This window comes from Ochlerotatus camptorhynchus, unplaced genomic scaffold, assembly GCF_037179485.1.
Source record: "Ochlerotatus camptorhynchus isolate MF236.1 unplaced genomic scaffold, CSIRO-AGI_Acam_v1.1 ptg000182l, whole genome shotgun sequence".
NCBI lineage: Eukaryota > Metazoa > Arthropoda > Insecta > Diptera > Culicidae > Ochlerotatus > Ochlerotatus camptorhynchus.
This window is the reverse complement of record NW_027040672.1, coordinates 2,422,799-2,445,605: the sequence shown is the minus strand read 5'-3', so window position 1 is coordinate 2,445,605 and position 22,807 is coordinate 2,422,799. Positions and strand designations below refer to the sequence as shown.

Below are 22,807 nucleotides of genomic sequence, written 5' to 3'. Positions count from 1 at the left end.
TCTTCTAGACTCAACTTAATGTTCCTTATGATCTTCTACCGTTATATATTGAGACCGTGCATTGATACTCTCTAAAAGCTCAGGGAAGTTGGGAAATTTTTCAATTTGAAAGATTCAAACAATATCATGTAGGGGAAATCGATGTAATGTCGGCCTAAATACGCCTTATTTGGGCCCCAATCGACTAGCAACCAATAATATCCATTAGTACCATCCCAATGACACGTTCATCTAGATAAAATTTATGAATAGCAGATTTTTAGCGATGGGCCCAATCTTAGATCCATAGGCCAACATTAGAGCCATTTCCCCTATATAATCTTTTGTTGAATTTATCAACCCCTGGCGGGAATACAAGTAGTCCTCGAAGAGTACTGGGTAGTGCAGTCCATCCAGAAAATTAATCATAAAATGACAATGAGATAACCGTACAGTGCAATACAATCTATTGTTGACAACTAACACTATTAGAAAAGTATTGCATTGGTCAAATGATTGTTGTGTTATCACAATAGATTTGCCACAGACTGTCTGTGTCAGTGGCGTCGCGTAACCTCACTTTTTACCCGTTCAACAACTTTGAAAACGTTATTTAGGGTCATGTTTACATTCAAATCAGTTTCAAAAAGCATAGGGTCTTCTAGTTTCACTGATTTGTATCCATTGGAACCAACGGTTTGAGAGTTGTTGAGCAGGTAGATTGAGGTTAGGGTGACGCCACTGGTCTGTGTGTTTACAATACATTTCTGTGTTATCATAATTTTCAACAATACATCCAGTTATCTAGTCAAACTTCACATTCGCTCGTTTTAATAACTTAAATTCATTGCTTGTTTCAAAACATCTGGCAACGCTTCTTTAATGATACTTTGCTAGCAAAGTAGTGGAGTTGAAGTGGTTTTCTTGGTGTTCACTTTCGTTCACCAAGAGATTTAAAAAGCATTTTTTTTATCACTTTCGTGTATTCCAATGCTTGCACACTATTAAGATTATTTTACCGAAATGTGAAACTTTACCGAAATCTCAACAGCTGAACGTTCGGTAAACAGTTCGGTGATTTTTCACAGATTTTTTGTGATTATTCACAGATATTCGTTGAAAAATTACAGGAAAACTGTGAAACATCACCGAACTGTTTACCGAACATTCAGCTGTTTTGATTTCGGTAAAATTTCACAGATTTCGGTAAAATAATCCACCTTGTCCACATTCACAGAGAGATTTTGGGAGGTTGGTCTGGAGAAGATTTTTTGAAGCAATTGTACTGTGTGGAGCGAATGGTCCCAAGCCTAAAACTTAAATTTTGAGGGGAATCCGCTCCACGTCAGCCCAAACCCGTGCTGTATAAGCAACCCACTGTAGCCTGAAATCGTTTTGTAAGCTCTCTTTTTTTTAACTTTTGTGCACCGTCATTTATAGGGGAATTTACGTATTCTCGGCAACCTAAGCAGCGACCTTCTTTCTATAGCCTTTTTCTCTAAGGAACGCACACATATGTAGTATTGGTTTGTTTACAATCTTTTGCTGCCAGCTGCTCTAACAATTTCAGTCGAAATAATTGTCAAAAACTGTTTTGAAACGCTTTTACAAAGCTCCAATCTTCTCTAGTGTGAGCGAGTATTGTCGGCAACCAGTTTTTCTTCGGCAACCGTTCCATTTGAACTGCATGTAAATCTGATGTTCTATTATTGGCAACTCGAAATCAGCTACAATTTGTAGTGCGTGTGTTTCATTTCAAGAAAACCTTGCTGGATTGCTTTTTCTCAGTGGTAAAAATATAGTCAAATTGAAGCCGAAAGCATAAAGAATCGTTTGCATGCATTCAGCGAAGTGTTTTCGTAAGAAAATCCAGTGAAAATAGTGTTTCAATTTGGGTTGCCGAAAATAGTCTGGCATGCCGAAGCCGTCATTTCCCCTACTTTTTTTTTATATCTTTATTAAGGAGACTTTCAGCCGGTTTCCCCTACTTGATAAAGCTGCATGTTGCGTTGTTGATCACCCTGTTATGCCCTAATACTAATACACTCCACACGTAACATCACCTAGAATCAATTTCCATTTCAGATGCCTCCATTGTAACGCCAATCAATTCTCCGCGAAAGCACACGGAAGTAAATGGGAACGTACGCAAGCAGCAACTGCAGCAACAACAGCAGCAGCAGCAGCACCAGCAGCACCAACAACACCTTCAACAACAACAGCAGCATCAACCGCAACACCAACCGCAGCATCAACATTTGCAGCAACACCAGCATCTGCATCCGATATCTGCCATTCAACGGAACGGAACTGCATCGGTGGCCACGTCGGAAGATGGCGAGGAATCTTCCAGCATGCCCGAAGAGGAAGATGACACGCAAGCAATTGTAGAGCATTTGAGTTCCGTGCAATCACCGCAGGTGAATGAAATTACGTCCCGATCGGCACTGTTCCAATGGTCTGCTCCAAGTCCTCTGCCACCGAACGAAACGCTCCCGTTCAATGTGCAGGATCTTCACTATGAAGTTCTGTTAAGCGATCCGGGCAAGGAAAATAAGTACAAGAGCATTTTCAAAGGCAATTCCTTGAGTTGTATGGTTCAGGATCTGAGGCCAGGCCAGGAGTACACGGTGAGATTGCAGGTCTACTTGGATCAGCTGCATGGGTCACCGACGGAACCGACAGTGTTCCAAACACCTGCTTGCGAACCGGATGTTCCCAAGGCCCCAACGTTAATAGCTAGGACGAAGAATTCCCTCCAGCTCCGCTGGAATGCCGCAACCGATAATGGCGCGCACATTACCAATTACATTCTTGAGTACGACAATGGAAAGTATAACGGAATGATTCACCTGATCAATTCCCAAAATTGTGATTTTGTGGAGGTTTGCAAGACGAAGGGAAAGCAATTCACCGTTAACAAATTGCATCCCTCGACGAGTTACATATTTCGACTCTCGGCCGTCAACGAGTGCGGTCGAAGTGGGTATTCGGATTTGGTTAAGTATAACACTGCCGGCAATCCGCCAAGCCAACCGGCACCTCCGACGTTGCAACATGCAACGGCAACCTCGCTCAAACTCGCCTGGCAGCGACGATCGCCGAGCGAAGGATTTACACTGCAGATGAATGACCTGGATCAAGGTTATGGGTATAAGAATATCTATACGGGACCGGACACGGTTTATGAATGCGTAGGTTTAAGACGAGCAACGACATTCCAATTTAGGGTTAAAGCCGAAAACGAAAACGGCATGAGTCCATTTAGCAAGGAAATGGTGTTTAGAACTTTGCCATCCTGTCCAAGCCGGCCGGCAAAACCACAGGTGAAGGGTAAAATTCACGCTACGGCATTTAAGGTCAAGTGGGACCCACCGGTTGATACAGGTGGTGCGGAAATCAATCTGTACCATCTGGAGATTAGCTCCGGTGCTATGTACGAACGGATGTACAGTGGTAAGGAGTCGGAAGCGATGATCGAACGGCTCAGTCCAGGAACGACCTATCAGATCCGGGTACTTTGCGAAGGTCCCGGTGGAATAAGTGCATTTTCTGATCCAAGTTTGGTAACGACTGAACCGGTAGTGCCACGGGCGCCACCCAGGCCGCACTGCAATGGCGCTCCGACACCGTATGCGGCTTGTTTGATATGGGAAAAGCCGGATTACAACGGTGGTGCACCCATTCTAGAGTACGAGATGGAAGTGGAGATGACCAACAAAAGTCGAAACTCTTGCTATCGGGGCAAGGAGCAGTATTGTGTGGTCAAAGACCTTAGGCCGGGTGAAATGTATACGGTACAGGTACGTGCAATCAACCGTATCGGAGCGGGCGAGTGGTCCGAAGAGTTTAGTTTCCATGCTGGTGCAGCACCGCCCAATGCTCCCAAGGAGCTTAGCATTACTCTAAAATCGCCAACTCATCTAACTGTGATCTGGGACGAACCGCACTGCAATGGGGCACCAATCAGCGAGTACATCCTACAGTCCAGCACCTCTGCTGATTTGTCACCGCCGCCGGAAGAGGAACGGGTCTTCCAAACCGTTTATAATGGCCTACAACGAATGGCTGACCTGAAAAATCTTGCACCTTTCACCAACTACCATTTCCGGGTTTGTGCTGTCACTAGTGCCGGAAGTTCTCGCTATTCTACCACATTCTCGCAAAAAACTCCGGCTGCACCGCCAAATGTCCCCGTTTTAGGGCAGCACAAAATAACGGCCAGAAGTATACTTATTTGTTGGGAAACGCCCCAGTCCAATGGTTCCCCAATAGCCCAATACAAAATCGAATGTGGCGACCGAGTTATTACGACTGACGCTGCTTCGACTATGTTCAGAAGAAGTAATGAACAAGGGTCCGCCGGAAAGAACGACCAAGTGGACGAAGACGACGATGAGGAAGAAGAAACTGATGAAGACGAAGAGAAGGACGATTTGGAGGAAAATTCGTCGGAAGACACGACTGAAAGGACAGAAGCGAATTTAGTAGATGCTAGCACAAGCAGTAGCAGTATGAACCCGAACCGAAATGAAATGCTAATCGGTGATCTGCATCCGGAGACCTCCTACAAACTCCGGATACAGGCCGTGAACGAGATCGGAAGTGGTCCGTTTTCATCATTTATCAAATTTACCACTGCTCCACTGCCACCGAAACCACCAAAACTGGAATGCATCCAGTTCGGATTTTCCCACCTGAAACTACGCTGGGGAGAAGGAAAGAATTTAGCTGACCTCGCTCGGTACTATGTCGAAATGGAAAACAATCGCACCGGTGAGTATCAGAACGTACACACTGGAACCCGCAGCACCTGCAAAGTGATGAAACTGCATGAGCTGACTCCGTACACATTCAGGATAGCAGTCGAAACGAAACACGCCGGAATGGGTGACTTTTCGGAGGATTTCGTCTTTGTTACATCGGCAGCGACCCCGAACAGCATTAAGGCGCCACGAGTGTACATTGAACCGCTGGGCGGTGGTGGCAGTGCCAACAGTTCGCCACAGCATCCGCCATCATTAAATGGTAGTGTGAGTAATCTAACCGTTGTACAGGGAAGCACTCACTTGACGACGGGTGCTACGGTTTCAGCACCGGGAGCATCTTTACTGACCATCGAGTGGCAAACTAGTCGGAATAACCCATTCTCCGACCCGATCGAGTATGTACTACACATGGGAAAGGCGAAGGATCAAGAGTTTTGTGAGGTAAGTAACAAAATTCCGCAACGACAGGTTTATACCTATTAATTACCTTTGTCCTTTGCATTTGTTATCAACAGGTTTATCGCGGACCCGATACGAGGCACACCATCCAGAATCTAACCTTTGGTGTAGGCTACCTATTCAAAGTGTGCCCAGTACGCATCCGGTTCAACGGAGAGGAAATCCATGGTCAGTTTTCCCCGGTCCTGCACCATCAGCTGACGCCACATAGACCCTCATTCGGTTCACATTCCCGGCACTTGGCGCATGATGAAGTGGACGGTTCCGGTACGAAGGTCTACTTTGCTGGCAATGTGGTCAACAGTCGAGGTGAACTGATCCTCAACAATTCCGGCAGTCATCATCATTCCGGCTCAACCATTTACGCAAATTCAAATGCCAGCACAGCACAATCACTGCTCCATCTACCGAAAGGTGGCAACTTGGTTAGGACGGTTTCGGAACTGCTGGAGACCGATTCTAGCAAGGCAGTTGTTTGCGTTCTGGTGTTTATCGTCTTATCGGTAATTGTTGCAGCTTGTCTGAAGTGAAGCGATGACCATAAGGATTGGTTGTGGTAGGTTCTGTTGGATATTTCCAGGGAGTAACATACAAATATATATTTGATGGTGATGATTGTGTAGACACGCGATGAAGGATAAATTTACACATATGCATGTTATTGTATCGGGTTATCTATCTGACCTATAGTACTACAACCTACGCCTTTCTCTTCTTGACGCTTTCCGAGCCCTCCAGAAGGGACCACAGGGAAAATCCTACCGGGAGATGAAAGCGAGTCGAGACAAACCTTTATTAGCAGTGTATTGCTATCATACATTATAGGTGGTCTTCGGCTAACCTTCCAATTATCTAATCTGTCTGCATCACAGAAAGTCTGGACAATCGAAAGGCTGGTAACGCAATTCACGGCTTTGTTATCACTTGAAACTCTGAGTCCTCCAAGTGAGTGACAAAGCATAATCAAAAAGATATGCGAAACAACAACAGCAGCATCGACAAAAACGAACAAAAGAATCTGAATATGAATATTGGTGTCATTGTTATCACTGCTACTATTATTACTACCACTACTATTGCTACTACTAACTACCATTTACTACTGGAACAAAATAAACAAACAAACAGAAAACTGAAAGTTCTAACATCGTACATACATACACATTGCATTCAAACAAACAGACGACAAAAAAAAAGTCATACATCTTAGCTTCATTGCTGTAAATTGTGGAAAATAGCAACAAGGTGAAGTTCTCCTCCAGTGTTTGGTCCTTGTCAATATAATGAAGTAATAAAACGAAGTAAAAATGCAATGTTCAATTGCGACAGCAGTAGAGATGGGCAACGCATAATATTATATGTTAAATTTGCTATATTGTTTATGTTATACTTATTCTCAATTATGGAAAAAAAAATGAATCGAACAAGCATAACAGAAAGAGAAATAAATATAACAAAAAAGAAATCGTGCAGGTTCACTAAAAACTGACTAGAAGAGGAGGAATGAGCAGAAAACGATAGAGTGTCCTTATTATACGCTTAGAGAACGATGGAGAAGAATCAACGCAAGAATGGGTGGTGATAAAAAAATATGTCCAAAAGTCGCATAACTTTTTTTAGTTGTTCTTTGGTTTAGCACGCGAAGAAAGAATCGCATGAACTAGAGGATCGTTTTTGTTTCTGGATTGTTTTTGGTTTTGCATGCATTTTGGTTTGAGAATAAGTAACAGAAACATGCAGCGAAAGTAATGAAAACGATAACCAAGAGAAAGTAATAGCCAATAAACAAGGTAATCTATAGTATTATTAATCATAAATAAACAAGAAACAGATAGTATGTTGCCGAACCATGGGACAGGATTGTGGTGGAAAAAGGAACGGATGGAATCGAAATTACATAGGCCTCTGATGCAACGGAAAAAAAGAACATAGCAACTGATGATGACGATGAACCGCGCCGTCTAGAAGAACCTATGTACTGTTTAAATTTTGAAACACGTTCAAATCAGGCATCCAGAAGACCTACAGAAAAATATGCAGTAAGCATTCTCAAACACACCCACATACACACATACAAGCAAACATTTTCTCTCTATTATTAATGCAAAGCAAAGTAACAAAAATCCTTAAGAATATAAACAGCGCACTAAAAGCATTCCATAGAAGCTCTTTTTTATTTTTTACTATTTATAATTTTATAACAGGCAGTATACTTAGAACAAAAAATCAAAACTATAAACACCATTAATGTTAATATAAAACCGATTTTAATATTACTACACACTATTACACACAGCACACAAATGCAAAATGGAAAGCGTAGAAAATAAAACCAGCAAACAGTTTAGATCTGATTTCATCTATATTTTTTTTATAAAACATTTAATTCCACACACACACACACACATGGTTGAAAAAGATGTCAGTAGATCCAGTAGCACCAATATTTTCGATAGTCTTCCAAAAGCATATTTAGTATATGAATAAGGCTGGTGGGACACTACTTTCGCTTTTTTCTTTTTTTTTTTATATGAGGTTTCGAAATAGATTGTGGTAGATGGATTCGGTTTTTAATTTCAAATACAGTATTGGCCTTTTCGATAAGTTTTTGTGAATCGATTTTTCAATTATAAATTGGTTCCCATCGACGCCAAACAAACCTGGTCGGTACCTACCTAGTTAAATCGGAAAGGAAACCAGATCGAAACTTTTTTAACATACAAGCTTTCATGCCCAAAAAGTCCAATAAAATATATTTTCTGGCTTACTTTGTCCATTATTTCAAAATCTACGCTGTCATGGCGTACTTTGAAAAGCTTACCACACACATACACACAGTTCTAAGTGCAATTTTATGTTTTAACTGTTGTTTTTTGATTAACCGTCATTGAAAGCAACATTTATTCAAGTAACCGCCTGCCTCAGCCATCCACTGTCGGATGGAAATAAAGTGGAAAGTTGTTCATTCCTCTAGAGCAAAGAATTTATATTTTTCTTTAAAAAAAGTTTACTAGTAGATAGAATTTTACTAAATCAAAAAGTACACCCATGAAAATAACGACATGAGGAACAGAATAGACAAACAGTATGACACCCAAACGATTGATTTTTTTTTTGTCTTTACCTTGTTAAGTTTTACAACCATTTGAGGACGTATGCAATATGATCTATAATATATGTATGAGCAATGCATTTCTCTGTGTTTGCTATAATTTTCCCCCTTCAATTCAATAAAAAATAATTTAATAATTATTTACAAATTTATTTTTTTCGTACCTACCGTTCTATTTTTGCTCTTTACATTTACATTTTGTTTACGCTATTTATCTTGGCAAAACGTTTCACATAGTTGTTCTCCTGATAGTGAACAAATCTTTTCATTGGAATCAATTGATATGGAAATCTGATGGCTTTAAACTATTTTTATTATGATTATTTTTAGAGAATGGAAAAAAATTGAATGGCTCTCATTCATAAACAATAACAATGGTCCGTTACACTAAAATAAATATAAATTCGGGAACTATTAGGAGAAAAATACATGTTAACAAGGCACAATTGAATGATACAAAACGCAAACAAAAAATCGCCTAAACAATTGTTCATTTACCTTATTTTTGTTCTCCTTATTGGAAACGTCTTATTCAATTTGTACATAACATGAGTATTCGAACAAAGACAGAAAGATGAAATAATCATCCTGCTCCTGTTTTCGACAGCGTGAGTTGAAGTGGAAAAGTACAGTGCAAAATGCAACGGAAATCAAACGCCACAGGCGGTTTAAGTGAATTCGGGAAAAACCGCAAGGGCCAGATGAAATATTATTGATTGATTGACTGGTTAGACGCAGTGGAAGAGAGGAAGTTTAATAAGTGTAATAAGCGATGTGCGAGGAGAACGCAAATCTAGGTTTCTTGTATTCGTTCTACAAAATGCATGAAAGAAACGCAAAAAAAAATCTATAGAATGATGATAATGATGATACACAAACAATTAACAATTGAGAAAAACGTAAACAAATATTAATATTAATATGTATGCATAATAACTGATGGGGGTTAGTAGTAATTGTATAAATTTTACTAAAACATGCTCTATTCGTTTAAAATGAAAAATATTCAGAACAATATTTTTTTACAAATTACCTTTTTATCTCATTTTTATTACAATTATTATGATTTGTTTATTAAAAATGTTACATTTTGTATTTTTTTTAAATCTATTTTTACTTATCTCTTTTCTATATTGATCGAACAAAACTATGAAAAACAAAACAACAAAGTAGGATAGTGATGAGAAATGCATAGGAAAATAAATGCGAAAACAAATGGCACACGGTTGCGCGTGCAGCAGCGAAGAAACAAATCTAGCAAAAGCCTGTCATTGAATGTTGAAGTCGAAATGAACGATTGATTAAGAAAAAAAAAATAGAAAACACTGAAACTGATAAATGAAGGATGGCATGATGATAATATATGCTACTATACACATATAGACATCCAATGGAATAATGTATAACAAAATATTATTGCAAGAACAACACACACACACACATATATAAACAATTAAAAGGAAAAAATAAATTAAAAATATATATGTTAAAAGTGGACATTAAGTATATAAACAACAAAAATATCTTAATATATATATGAACAATATTTAATTTAACAGAAATATATTTTATGTAAAAAATAATAGTATCTTCAAAAGTTATTTGAAACATAAGAACACAAAAGAAAGCCATTTAAAGAAGAAAAAACTGATTAATCCACCTACCGGTGATCATTGGCTATTATCGTATAAAGGTTTGCGCTTTGTATAGCGAGCGACTACGAGCTTCGACCTGCTTGTCTCAATGAACATCCGTTTGATCCGATTTGCAATTTTCTTTATTTTTGCAGTGCATATAAAAAAGATGTAGATTCGATTCTTCTTGTTCTTCTCTAAAATCCTCGTGGTCTACGTCAAAATCTCAATCGAGTTCGACATGCAAGAATTTATTCGCACTAAATAGTGCGAGCTAATTCAACCATATCGCATTCGGTTGTGTTTTGGCTGAAGGAACACCGGCACATGCAACTCGAAATAGGTTAGGTCAGCTGAAAGAACACAGAGAAATTTTTTTTTGTAATTTCAACAATATTCTGTATTGAACGCCAGTCTCCCGGCGAACAATAAATATTGTTGACACCAACATTTTTTAATGAATTCAATGAAAATATTTGTTATTATTAAAATTTAGATATCTCTATAAAGTATTTGGCTAATCTTAAGATAAGACTTCTTTCTTTTGTTAGTTAAATGTAAAGATGGAAATTCGGCTTACACTTCCAGAACACAACTATCAGTTGCTTCTGAGTTTAATTCCTTTCTATATGTACAATACTGTTTGTTTGTGTGTAAAAAACCCGAACGATTGATGATCGTATGTCGAATGGGTTCAGCCCATTTACCGAGTACGTTACCCATTTTAATCGAATCGCGGTACGCTACAATCTCAATGAATTTTTTTTTTTTTGAAATGGTGAAACAAATCTTTAAATATACAAATATTTAAATCAATAATTTTAATATCTTGGTTAGAAATGCTATCTAACATGAAGCTTTAGTGTGATAATTTATTAGCTAGATGATCTTAGAAGAGGGTAGGTGGATAGTTCCGTTAGAGTACGGCAGTATGAAAATCGAATAGAAGTTGAAAATGAGCGAAGGGCCATTCATGCGACAGTACAAAGTCCTAGAACTATTCCACAGCCGCAGACAGTAATGAGCAAAGGCGGGCGCACACTTTTTGCCTGTAGATTTGAATACATACTTGAAATCTCCGCGTACATCGAACGGGTTAGGCAAAATATGAGCGAAAATTAGGAATTCAAAAAGCTAAACGACGAATAGGAAAAACTCGACTTTCTCCAATTTGCATGAAACTTTGCAAATTTGTTATGGGCAATGATTCATATTTTTGCAAAAATTCGGCCATTATCCTGTAAAAAATTCTGGGAAAAAATGTACAAACAAATGTTTTTAGCAATTTCAAGTAGAAATTAAAAAAATAAATATAAAACCTAATTATCTCAAAACGTCTTTGCCCGATTTTTGAAATAAATAAATAAAAAAGGCTAATGAAAAATGCAAACTTTAACTTTAAAAATGTTTAAGATTATGGACACTTAAATTGACAAAAATCATAGAACAAAGCACTTGTGGTCAAAGCGTTGTACTTTATGTTATTTTTTTTTCAAGTTATTTATACTCTGAAAACAATGTTGGAAACATTTTAAAACATTTTCTGTGAAAAAAGTAATACAGAAAAAAATCGTAAGAGTGCCTTGGATACACGAACGTAGATTTAACGTAGGGTTACGTGATCGGTATTAATATTCGACGACTGTGTTAGGGAAACCAAGACAAAATTACACATTTTAGTGCACAAAACGCACGGAATTTTCAGTTTATTCAATAGATAATAATAAAAAATTGAAAATTTATTGGAGGAATTTTCCAATCGCGAGATACGACGAACAACGATCAATCATATAAATTCAAGATGTTTTTGCTTTTTTTCTAGCGTCCTTACCTTAACTCATTATCAAAGAGCTTTGGGGGTGATGTGTCTGGCAGCAAGGCGAGCGAACGTTCAATGAAAATTAACTCTTAAACAACAATATTGTATGGTGGTCCTGAAAGAACTGACAGTTGAGTAATGCTGAGTTATTAGGATGTTCAACACGGATGAGGCTGGCGAGATGTTGTTAGGATCGAGGATGACTCGCTTGACATCGATTGCCCACAGCGGCTCACGACGAGCAACTGAATCCGATCAGTAGCGGTGCGGCTTCTTCCTCCTTTTTCGGTGCATCAAAGGCTCTTGAGGGCAGCCTTGATAGCTACCCAATAAACAATCTTCTTCTTCATTCCTTTATTTAACGTCGGTCGCTGTTCCGCAATCTAGTGCCAATCACCGACGGACATCCATTGCCATCCATTGACGGCAATCGAATGTGCAGGAAGGCAGCTTCCACACCTGCGGAGGATATCGCACCAATTCAAACACACAGGGGCCGGGACCAATGGCTTTACTACCAGAGATTTTTATGCCTCAGAAAAATCCCACCGACCTCGGCTGGGATTGAACCCAGACCCATTGGGGTGAGAAAGTAGTCACGCTTACCACTACACCGCCGGCGCCGGCCCAACACACAATCACCTATTGAAGAAACGACTTCGTAACGATTGTATTCAACTGCACGTTTAATAATACTTGTACTATTTTTAATAATAACTTCTATCTACACAGCAAAAAAAAAAGTAATATGCATCAATGTAATTCACATGATGTACAACAAAACGGATGTAATCAAGAAAAGTAGATGTATAATAACATCCATTTGGATGTAATATTACATCGCTCTTTAAATTACACCGAAACAAAATTACCATTGTCCATTACGTTGCATCTGTGTAATATTCACATATCAATAACATAATTATTACACAGAATCAGATGCAACCAAGTCATTCCAAAATAGTTGTGTAATATTACACAAAATTTGTGTAATATCATATAATGTTGATGCTATATTAAATCTCGCAACACTGTAAGACTTCGTTCTAGATGATCGGGAGTGAATGTACTCCACGCATTGCCAGAGGAAGCAGCAACCTGTAAGTTGAAATAATTTTTACAAATTTTAGTTGATTTATTGACGATTTCGCTTTTATCTTTGCAGAACATCCGCGACGAGATTTTTTCATTGCCTTCAACCAGACGGTTAACTAAGCAGAGACGCCATACTTTCTGGGAACCCTCAATGCCGACCAATACTGTTAGTGCAGTGCCGCAGTGCCGAAGGAAGTCCATCCAGCTAGCTGTACCTTCTACTTGACCCGAATTCAGTAGGAATGTTGATTGTCCATGGTCCATGGCTCCTACCACCCGGTGGTCAGCCCTTCAACACGGCGGAGATTAGTCGTTATGCTTTCTGGAAGTCTTTCATGCCGATCAACATTGCGCAGTACTTCACGCAGTACCAGAGGAAGCCGTAATCTGTAACTGACTAACTGCAGTTTTTACAACTGATTAAAATCTATGTGAGAAAAAAGATAGCAAAGCAATTTAATCAACCACGTATACGTAGGGTTACGGTATGTAATGTGGGTCTAGTCCTTTCATTCGGCCTATCACGCAAATAAATAATTAATTAAGGAATATTACACAAAAAATAAGGAAAATATTGATCACTGATGGTTGATAAATGTGTACCACACACAAATCAATTTATATCACAACATTTCAATACATTTTCAGCTCTCGTAAGTAATAAAACTGGTTGAGAATATCACAATGTTCGGAGTTTTTAGCCGCCATGACTTATAAGGTTAAGATGGGAAGGTTGACTGACGATCATCAAATGGCCTGATTATGGCATTTATTGATTGGAATTACCTGATAATACACACTAGACGTAAAACTTACAGTTGCTGTTTGAATATTTTATGTTTATTTTAATTGTTTAACAACGTTTTCACAAGTAAAACATGGACCCAACTTTAGGGACACATTTCTTTTCTATGTTCCTAACTATGGCCCATGAAATTCATTTGACAGCATATAGCAATAAGAGTAACGTCAACAATGTTGTTTTGCATTTGGATGATAAGGAACGAACAGGAAGGGAGATTTTTTCTGCCAAACCTGTATAATGAACATCACAATGTTCTGATTTAGATATTCTGCGGTCAAAAGACGATAAGCGAAATTTTTAATTTTTAATTTTTAAATTGAGTGATTTAATGTAGTTTTCGTAAAATTTTCTCTAAGAAATGTTTTGAGGAATGAAGAGCATTAAGTTAACAGTGATAGTGATAAAAAAAAATACATCAGAAAACGTTACCAAGAGCGTTTTTTTGAGGATCAAACAAGATAGGACGAAGTTGCATCCATAAATAGACCCAATTTGGGGACAATAGACCCATATTACATACATTTCCCTCGTGAGTTATTGTCTTAAAAAAAGTAAGTTTTTCAACTTTTCGTGGTTTCTGATAGCAAACGACATGATAAGCATATCTAAGCATACCATTTAGCAGTAGAATATCGTTTGCAGGTAAATTCATTGATGAGTTATGATTAAAAACGTAATCGATGGCTGCATATTAGACCGAGGTTAGGGACGTATACCCTATATAGGGGAAAAGTTGGCTTCGGCAATACCTTAACCTATTATCGTCAGGGGGGTAAACAAAGTCCTAGAGCACTCAAATTTGGCCAATAGTTGCTCTGAAGCACAATGTATCCACATGCCAAAATTTAGCTCTCAAGGACGTTGTTTACCCCCCTGACGATAATAGGTTAAGGTATTGCCGAAGCCAACTTTTCCCCTACATCGTTTTTTCCTCGGTTTTTTCTTTACATCGCTTCGTTTACTTACATCGCATCTGTGTACATCACATATATTACGTCAGAAAAATTACATCGGTTTTGTGTGTCACATCATTTGATTCTGTGTACATCGTACAATGTGATATTACACAACCGATGGATTGACCTGGTTGCAGCAGTTTCGATATTCAACAACTTTTTTTGCTGTGTATGATAGAATCTGTTCAACCCAAGATTCAACCACAATATTGAATTACTTGGCGTTGTATAAGGTATTTCGAGAAGCTTTTATTCGGCTTACATGAGTTGTAACACAGCCTATTCGATTTTTTTATTATTCAGCGTTTATTAGACATCATTGCTTCCTTAAACAGCGATGTTGTATACGCTTGGATTATCAGATGAAGTAACGTTTAATTAACTAAATCACTAAATAAATAAATAAATAAATTATTCAATTCAACTGCGGGAAAATTTACTCGAAAATAAGAACGGGAGAGACAGGGTTTTGCTGTCGGTTGTTTCTATATTGATTGTTTTCACGTTTCTGACGAGGAACGCACACCTCACAGATATTAGAAAATTTATTACGTACATACAATGTCGTTGCATAGGATTCGAACCATGTACCTTCCCGATCACCACCCGCTTGCCTTGCCATCTGAGCTATCCTATAATACTTCATATGGGCAGCTCTATGAAAGCTTGCTTGAAACTGAATACCTATTAGCACTCCCGATAGCAATTCTATAGTTATATCTCCTTCAAGGTTCAGTGGGAATGATTAATTTATTCATCGTTGTTTTACATTAGTCCAATTTTACCACTTCACGTCTCCAATTTCCAAAGAAAGGTTATTTTTTAAGCCAGATCAGAGCAAACAACGGAACAAAGGTACATCTATCGATTTCAATAAGCTTTTTTCAACACAACTCGTTTTTGACAACCCGTTTTATTCAGCATTGTACACTATAATACAGTATTTATTCAATATATATGCTTATTTTTTACTCTGAATTGTTTGTTGGGCAGCTGGTCTTTCGTTGTGTATTGAAGAAAAATGTACAACGCCACGCTGAAATCTGTGTTAGGGAAAGCGTTTTTTGCAGACCATTGGTGATCATTTTAGTTATTGTAGGAACAGTTGCACATTCGTGCAATTTTGAACATTGGCCTATTGATAAAGAGGTCATTTTAGCATATTCGTTGAAAAATGTCCAATCGATTGGCTTGTTTAGAATTAAAATCCATCCACTATTGACGAATGGAGTTATAAGTGGTCAAAACCTGACCACTTTTCGTTTATTAAGACTTAAAATAAAAAGATTCAATTGTTGGTATACATGTTCGCATATTGCAAAAGCACAGACAAACAGACATAACACATTGAATATTTCTCACTGTAAAACATCGTCGCTAAAACATTACCGCCATCTGTTGAGTACACTGTGGTGGGCACTACGCTGAACAGGTGGTGGTACCAACAATTAATACGAAACTAACGATTTTAAATTGGCTCACTACTTGACTAGCCTATTGGTCCCAAGCAAATCGATTAACGTACCCCATTCTAGTCGAATTTCTAGCACTACACTATGTTTGTTTTGATTCGCTATGAAAGTTTAACAGATAAAATGAAGGGTTCGTGGATTTTCCTATGTTTCGAGGGGTGCATCGATTAGCTTGGGACCGAAGATAGTACCAGAACTGAGACAAAAAGTTGAGCTCGTTTCTTCGGGACCTTCTGGTCTTAGAGTTACCTCTATGGTGGTACTACCAACTACAATACTTTTAAATTGTCCGTTAAATGCTTCTTCGATGAACAACTTATGAGTTTGTGTCTGTGTGTCTGTGGCAAAAGCTTTATCATTAGAATAACGCGAGAACTAAAAATCCTCAGAGGAAGAGACGAGCAGAGTGAATGTTTTGAACCAAATGAACTGTCAAAATCAGAGCTAAATGAACATTCCCATTAGATTGTTTCCGAGGATTTCTTGCAAGTATTGTAATCAAATAGAAAGCTTATCACCTTCACTGTTCGTGTGCTTCCCAAATTCAATTAGTTTTTAGAATCAAAAATAAAATTCTAACTCTATTGATTAATTGAGCTTTGTTGGTAATTAATGGCACCAAGAAATGTGCAAAATATTATTATGTTGTACGTACATCGAATCGAAAAGAAATGTTATGTGAAATGCTACCTTCTAGCAAGGGTTGCAAGTTTTTTTTCCTCCAGCCTGCGGCTAAAAATCTCCTAAATAGAGAAAAAAGAAGTTTTTTTTTATTTCATCTTTATTATAGAGATTTTAGAGGTTGCAAGATAATTAAGCTTCAAAACCCTGCTGCGAATTTGATTTTATTTTCTCTGCCCATTTCTCCCTCTGAGTATTTCTAGTGAGAATGTATTATAATCTCATATCTGACATATTATATTATGTTATGATTTGAGCAACAGACCAACCGGTGGAAACTTACGATTTTACATTGGATCACTACTTGAATAGCCTATTGGTCCCAAGCAAATCGATTAAGGGGTACGTTACGTCTAGTCGAATTTCTAGTATTAGACTATGTTTGTTTTTAACCCCGCTATGAAAGTTTGACAGATAAAATGAGGGGTTCATGGATTTTCCTATGTTTTGAGGGGTGCATCGATTAGCTTGGGACCGAAAATAGTACCAGAGCTGAGCCAAAAATTTGAGCATGTTTTTTTTGGGACAGTTCCATATGGATAGGCAATCAAGCAAATATGCAAAACTTGCCTTATCCAGCTATTTTTTGCCTGCTAAGCTAAGCTACAGCTAAAATTGTTTGTTGGGTTATTACATCAAATTTTACAAATACATCTACTTACGTTTCTTAAAAGGGAGGCAGATAATCTCAGTAACACCTTACGAAATCATGAAGAATATAGAATATGTCAATTTCAATGATCTTATACTAACGGGGAGCTGGGATAAAAACATTTTACGTAATAAGTGCATGGTCCCTTATAGGCAGTATATGTATCTCACATATTATTATGGGTCAAGCATCAAATTTTGAACTTCAAGATGATTTGGGGAATCAAAGATGTCTTGCTGACACATCCATATGTATTGAATGATATATGGGGTTCTAAGAGGTTCCCCGGACTCATAGTGGCTTAGGGACGTCTGAAGGGACTTTGTTGAGCCTGTAGAACGTCGAGGTCAATTTTTATTTTACAAAAGCTTGAAGAATGATTATAGGTGAGTCGTAAGTAGACTGGTCGCAATCAACGCATGATTTTGAATCTGTGGATTAAACTTATTTTTCCGCTCACCACTGGTAACTTTTTTTTTATTAGCGACGCCGGTGGTGTAGTGGTAAGCGTGATTACCTCTCACCCCAGCAGGCTTGGGTTCAATCCCAGTCGGCGCCGCCGGGATGTTTTGAGACATAACATCTCCGATCAGGAGGGGAAGTAAAGCCGTTGGTCCCCGGTTCATGAGTTGATGGGTCGATAGGTAGGGTCCAGGTGTGGGAGCTGCCTCTCTGGCGTCAGTAGCATTGGTGCTCAGCACGGAAAACAAGATCGACGGAAAACAAATAAAGGAAAAAAACTTTTTTTTTATTCTATTACAGTCACTATTTTCGTTATTTTAACCATACAAATCACTATTATATCGCATATACACTACCAGCCCTGGCATAACAACCCTATACCGAAAATCTAAAAACTGGCACAGTCACAGCTACGTAAGCATATACTTCTCACCAGCAGGGATAGTAACCGGTTTTCAACATAGTTAGTACCTACACTTTATTCCCATGGAGACGCTGGGTGTGCTTCATAAAAACTAAAAATTTGCTATCCCTGTGGTAAAAACTAACGTTCAAACTATCGATCGAAAATAAATAGAATCCGTTATTCGCGTTGCGCTGCCAAAATGCACCGTAAGACAGTTGAGTAAAAATAGCGCAAGTGCAATTGCAACAAGACAGCATTAAGTGCATAGCTGCCAACGGCGATCTGCTGCAGTATAGTTTCTCATTCTTTTATCTGACCGTGGATTAGTGCATCGCGCGCTGCTTGAATTCGGGAATTAATCTTACGTGTTTGATTTTTCAGTAAAGGTAAATGATTTTTGTGAAAATTGTTTGATTATCAGTAGTGTTGGGGGTACAGTAAAGATATGGTGTTCAAGAAAGATATTGAAACTTTTCGAATAAATCCAACCATGGAAATAAGCATTTTCGTTGATTGCATAACTATATTGCCAGATGAATTAAATTGGAAGTACGAAGCCATTGACATTTTTTTCTATGTAGAACTCCAATCAACATGGGACACCATCCGGAACCAAAAGTGTACATCTCCGACAGGCTGCCGAGTTCGCTGCGCAACAAGATGCAAACCTTCCAGGTAATAAGTTGATAGTTACTTCGAAGAGCATTGATAATTTGAAGAACTGATTCCGTTTGTAGGCCAAGAATGAATTGCCAGTCTTCCTGAAGGGTGGTCCAGCGGACAAGGTGCTGTTTATGACAACCGTAGCTTTGTGCGGAGTTGGCCTCTTGGGAATCGTCCGGTTCGTCTATTCGATGGGCTTTGCCAAGAAGAAGGCAGACTAAATTATCAGTGTGATATCGCAGATATGCAATAAACAACCAGTATCTTCCGCTATATGAATATATTAAAAATCAAATGATGTTTTATTCCCAAATCACAATTTTCCAATAATTATTGAAGCATAATAAAAAAAAAATGTCATGAATCCCAGAAAACTTTTCCTTTTCTTCTATTCACATAAATACTCTAAACATAGTACTAGCACCCTGTCAGCTACTGTTCCACATTGCTCGAGTGGAGTTTTTCGATCGAAAATGAGAGCTGTTCTAGCTTGGCTACCAATTTGCCCATGTTGGTCTGCGATTGAGCTTCGTTATTGCCGGCGTTGCTACCGAGAGACGCCTCGTTGCCCAAATCAAAGTGCAGCTTCGCTAGACTTTCCTGTTGTTCCCGAATACTAGTCATCTGCTCCATCGTGCAGCCAGAACCTGTGTGGCAAAAAATAATTCGATCAAAAAAGAAGTCCTTATATTTGAATGCAACGAGCCACCTACCGAAGGCTTTCAGTTTACCCGAGTGAAAATCCTCGAGCAACCCGAGCAGAGCACGCTCCATGTGCCGTACGTCCGGTACTTCTGATATGAAAGAGTGATGTTTTAGTGGCCGTGAGGTAAAACTATAGCTTTTGTTCAAACTAATCGAACTACTATTGGCGGTGGCGGCATTCGAGTGCTGCCTGCTACTACTGGCCAGTGACTGGTCAGAAGCCTTCTGGCGGAGATAGATCCGCGAACTGAGCGGGAGATTACTACTGCTACTAGAGCTAACCGCACTGCTTGGGGTCAGTTCTGGATGCAGGAATAGGGGAATTTGGTACGCCCCCAAGGCACACAAACGATAACGAAACAATAACCAGGTACAGCACGAACGGAACGTTGTTGGTCAAACAAAATGATACCAAACCGAAACATGAAAAGAATAAAGAAACAAAACACAAAAGTCTACAATTTAAATCAAGCTTACATAAAAAGGTGCTATCACTAATGTAGCTTCAAAAATTAAGAACATTCAAGCGAAACTTTTAATCGTTCGTTCACTTACCCCTTTGAACCTTTTTTGGTTTGGCCTTAGCTTCCTGATTTTTACGTTCATTGACATAATTCAGCCTGGTCGTGGGAGGGGCATCGCTCTTCTCTGCCTTTCCCAGACTGGTAGGGTAGCTAGTGGAGTTATGGCTGCGAGTCGTTTCACTGCTGGAAAATATCTGCAAACAAATGATTAAGGTAATCCCATATCATTTCACTTTCCCGTATCGCACGGAAGAGATGACTCACCTTATTACTAAGCACAGGAGAGATTGGCGTTTGGATTGATTTCGCCTGCCCCCCGTTGGAGGACAAATTCGTGATAGTTGCCTGATCGTCTTCCTCGTCGTTAGAGACGAGCTTCTGCCGTTCGACGGCAGCGTCGTCACACTCCATCGTGCGACCTCCGCTGCGGGGTGGGGTGAACGATACTCGTACTCGAATCGAATGCCTCACTGGCCGCTGGTCGGGTAAATAATTAGGCAATTTACTTTTTTTTTGAGCATTTTATTCGGTGCACGACTGCCACAAAGAGAGATAACACAGAAGAAGAAAAAAAACAATGCACGACGTTTCAATCTTTTGTTGATGAAATCAGCTGTCAAAACTGAGTGCCGTGTGGAATTTGAAAAATTGAGAGCCTGCACTAGGGATGCTAGATTAACAAAAATATTACTGAAACACCCACAGGATCGACCCATTTATAAATATTAGGGAAACGGAGTGCAATACGTGCCCCGGGGTACCGGTCTTGATTCTCCAACGTGTGAAATATCAATTGATAAAAACTGTTTTTCAAACGATAGTTCAGCACCTCATCTATAGTAGAATCCAAGTGAAATATATGCGTCACTAGTGGCGGGAAATAATACTAGTCGATGGTGATAAATTTATGACAGCCGGCTCAAATTCCAGAGTTTGAATGATAAATTATTGAAAATGTGAGATGCGATCATTATTATGGATGATACATGTAGGAAATTTGTCGAATAATGTAATCTTATTGAAAGGTTCCGCTATTTATACCCTTCGGAGTGTTGGAACACCCTCCAAAGGCGCGCCCCTTTGTCAGTCTAAATTGGATTCCTTAGCAACAAAATTAAAGAATGAAACCGATAGTGACCATTCATCAGAACCCTTGTCTTAACCACTTCAAACTAGGAAACAACGAATAGAAGATTAGGAATCGCATAGATGAAGACTAACTAACTCATTTTTTTTCTTGTTTCAAGATCATCCTCGGTCCAGGCAACCCGAGGACTTATCACTATCAACAAGGCATAAAAAGTAACAAGGACTAAGATGTGTTCCTTTGATTACTGAAAAATCCTGGAATCGGTGGTAGATCTTACATCCCGTAACGTACCACGAAAAGGTGATCTACCTACGTTACGGGACAACATGATTGTTACTTCGGTCATTCGGACTGCCTAACATGATTGGTGCTCATTTTCTAAAGGCGGGGCCAATCTAAAGTTAGGTACTCTACTCTGAAATCTGAGAAAGGGAATCTAGTATCATGTAGACAAAACGTCCAATGTAACACTCGTTGATTATGTCATTGAGAAAAATCGTCCAATGTAACATGTCCGATGTACAACTTGACTAGTAAAAACGTCCTATGTTTTTTTTTCTCTATATTGTATCATGTTTTGCTCAGGTATGCAAACACCTTAACTGCCAATAATCGCATATCATTCCTATCTTTGCTTGATTTCATGTCCATATGGGACTGTTATGCGATTATGGGTAGTTTAGGAGTCATTAATTTCAATTTGGGGAAAGTTGGGCAGTTTGACCACCTTTAGAAAAACATCACTTCGAATAGTGTTTAACATAATGGATATATTATGTACTTGGACGTCACACTGAAGTCTGAATACATTAAGGGTACAGCAATACACGTTAAAATTTAATGTATTGAAGATGTCTGCTGATGTTTCCTACATTACATATTCGGGTAGTTTTCAAGACCAATTTACATCATGAATACAAATTGAATATTAAAAGTAAACTTCAATCTTATATGAAAGAAGATTTAAAAAATGTTCGTTTTGTAAAAGAAATTAAACCGTTGGGGTAAAATGAGCATCTTGCCGGGGTGGTATGAGCGACCTTGTAAACAACCTAAGGCTAAAAATCTCTTTAATAAAGCTTAAAAAAAACTTTCTAAACAACGGGTAAGAATATTCTGCTCTTTTGAGGCTTTAAGGACGGGCAACTATGAACAGTTTTACCATAAAAAGATTTAAAAGAACCAATTATTTTCTGTAGAATAAATTAAATTTAAGAAGTACTGCCTATTTAGGGCTATATTGTGAATGACGGATTTTTTACCAAAGCAGCTGCTTCTAAACGTGATTTCATATGATACAGTCATATTTATGAAAGGAATAATGCAAAATTGAAGAATTTAAGTTGAAATATCAGTGGTGCTCATATTGCCTCGAATGGGCTTAAGTAATATTTTTTTAAAGGAAATCTGTTAATGTTTATTTAAATCTAGAAAAACATCGTTTATGGTATTTGTTTATTAGGGTAAACAACAAGCCCGATAAAGACCGTTTTTGCAATATAAAGCTGATAATACTGCCTATAA

The 22,807-nt window shown here is 38.6% G+C and overlaps 4 protein-coding genes across 11 annotated transcripts in view; 2 read left to right on the top strand and 2 right to left on the bottom strand.

The window, feature by feature from the left end:
- The window catches only part of mtgo (miles to go), an 89,223-nt gene extending 79,321 nt beyond the window's left edge, over positions 1-9,902 (top strand). For all 7 annotated transcript variants that reach the window (XM_065222978.1, XM_065222982.1, XM_065222983.1 and 4 more), the window contains 2 exons: positions 2,065-5,189; positions 5,264-9,902. In XM_065222978.1, coding sequence (XP_065079050.1) covers positions 2,065-5,189; positions 5,264-5,737 — 3,599 coding nt within the window. In that variant the 3' untranslated portion in view covers positions 5,738-9,902. The remainder of the gene's footprint in view (positions 1-2,064; positions 5,190-5,263) is intronic.
- LOC135702029 (major facilitator superfamily domain-containing protein 1-like) overlaps positions 175-22,807 on the bottom strand; it is a 40,500-nt gene continuing 17,867 nt past the window's right edge. Inside the window, exon 8 of the mRNA XM_065222997.1 lies at positions 175-184. The gene's annotated coding sequence lies outside the window, so the exon portion shown is untranslated. The remainder of the gene's footprint in view (positions 185-22,807) is intronic.
- LOC135701992 (cytochrome c oxidase subunit 7A1, mitochondrial) lies at positions 18,537-19,298 on the top strand. The gene is made up of 3 exons (XM_065222936.1): positions 18,537-18,687; positions 18,883-18,976; positions 19,039-19,298. The coding sequence occupies exons 2-3, from the start codon at positions 18,896-18,898 to the stop codon at positions 19,183-19,185; spliced, it is 228 nt and encodes a 75-aa protein (XP_065079008.1). The 5' UTR covers positions 18,537-18,687; positions 18,883-18,895; the 3' UTR covers positions 19,186-19,298.
- Positions 19,391-20,780, bottom strand: LOC135701990 (coiled-coil domain-containing protein 28A). Of its 2 annotated transcripts, none has more exons than XM_065222935.1 (4): positions 20,458-20,780; positions 20,225-20,387; positions 19,678-19,758; positions 19,391-19,611 (listed from the first exon to the last, which is right to left on the bottom strand). In XM_065222935.1, exons 1-4 carry the CDS (start codon positions 20,602-20,604, stop codon positions 19,397-19,399), a joined length of 606 nt encoding a protein of 201 aa, XP_065079007.1. In that variant the 5' UTR covers positions 20,605-20,780; the 3' UTR covers positions 19,391-19,396. The 2 variants fall into 2 exon arrangements, with proteins under 2 accessions (XP_065079007.1, XP_065079006.1); XM_065222934.1 differs by having other exon boundaries at positions 19,678-19,971; positions 20,458-20,778.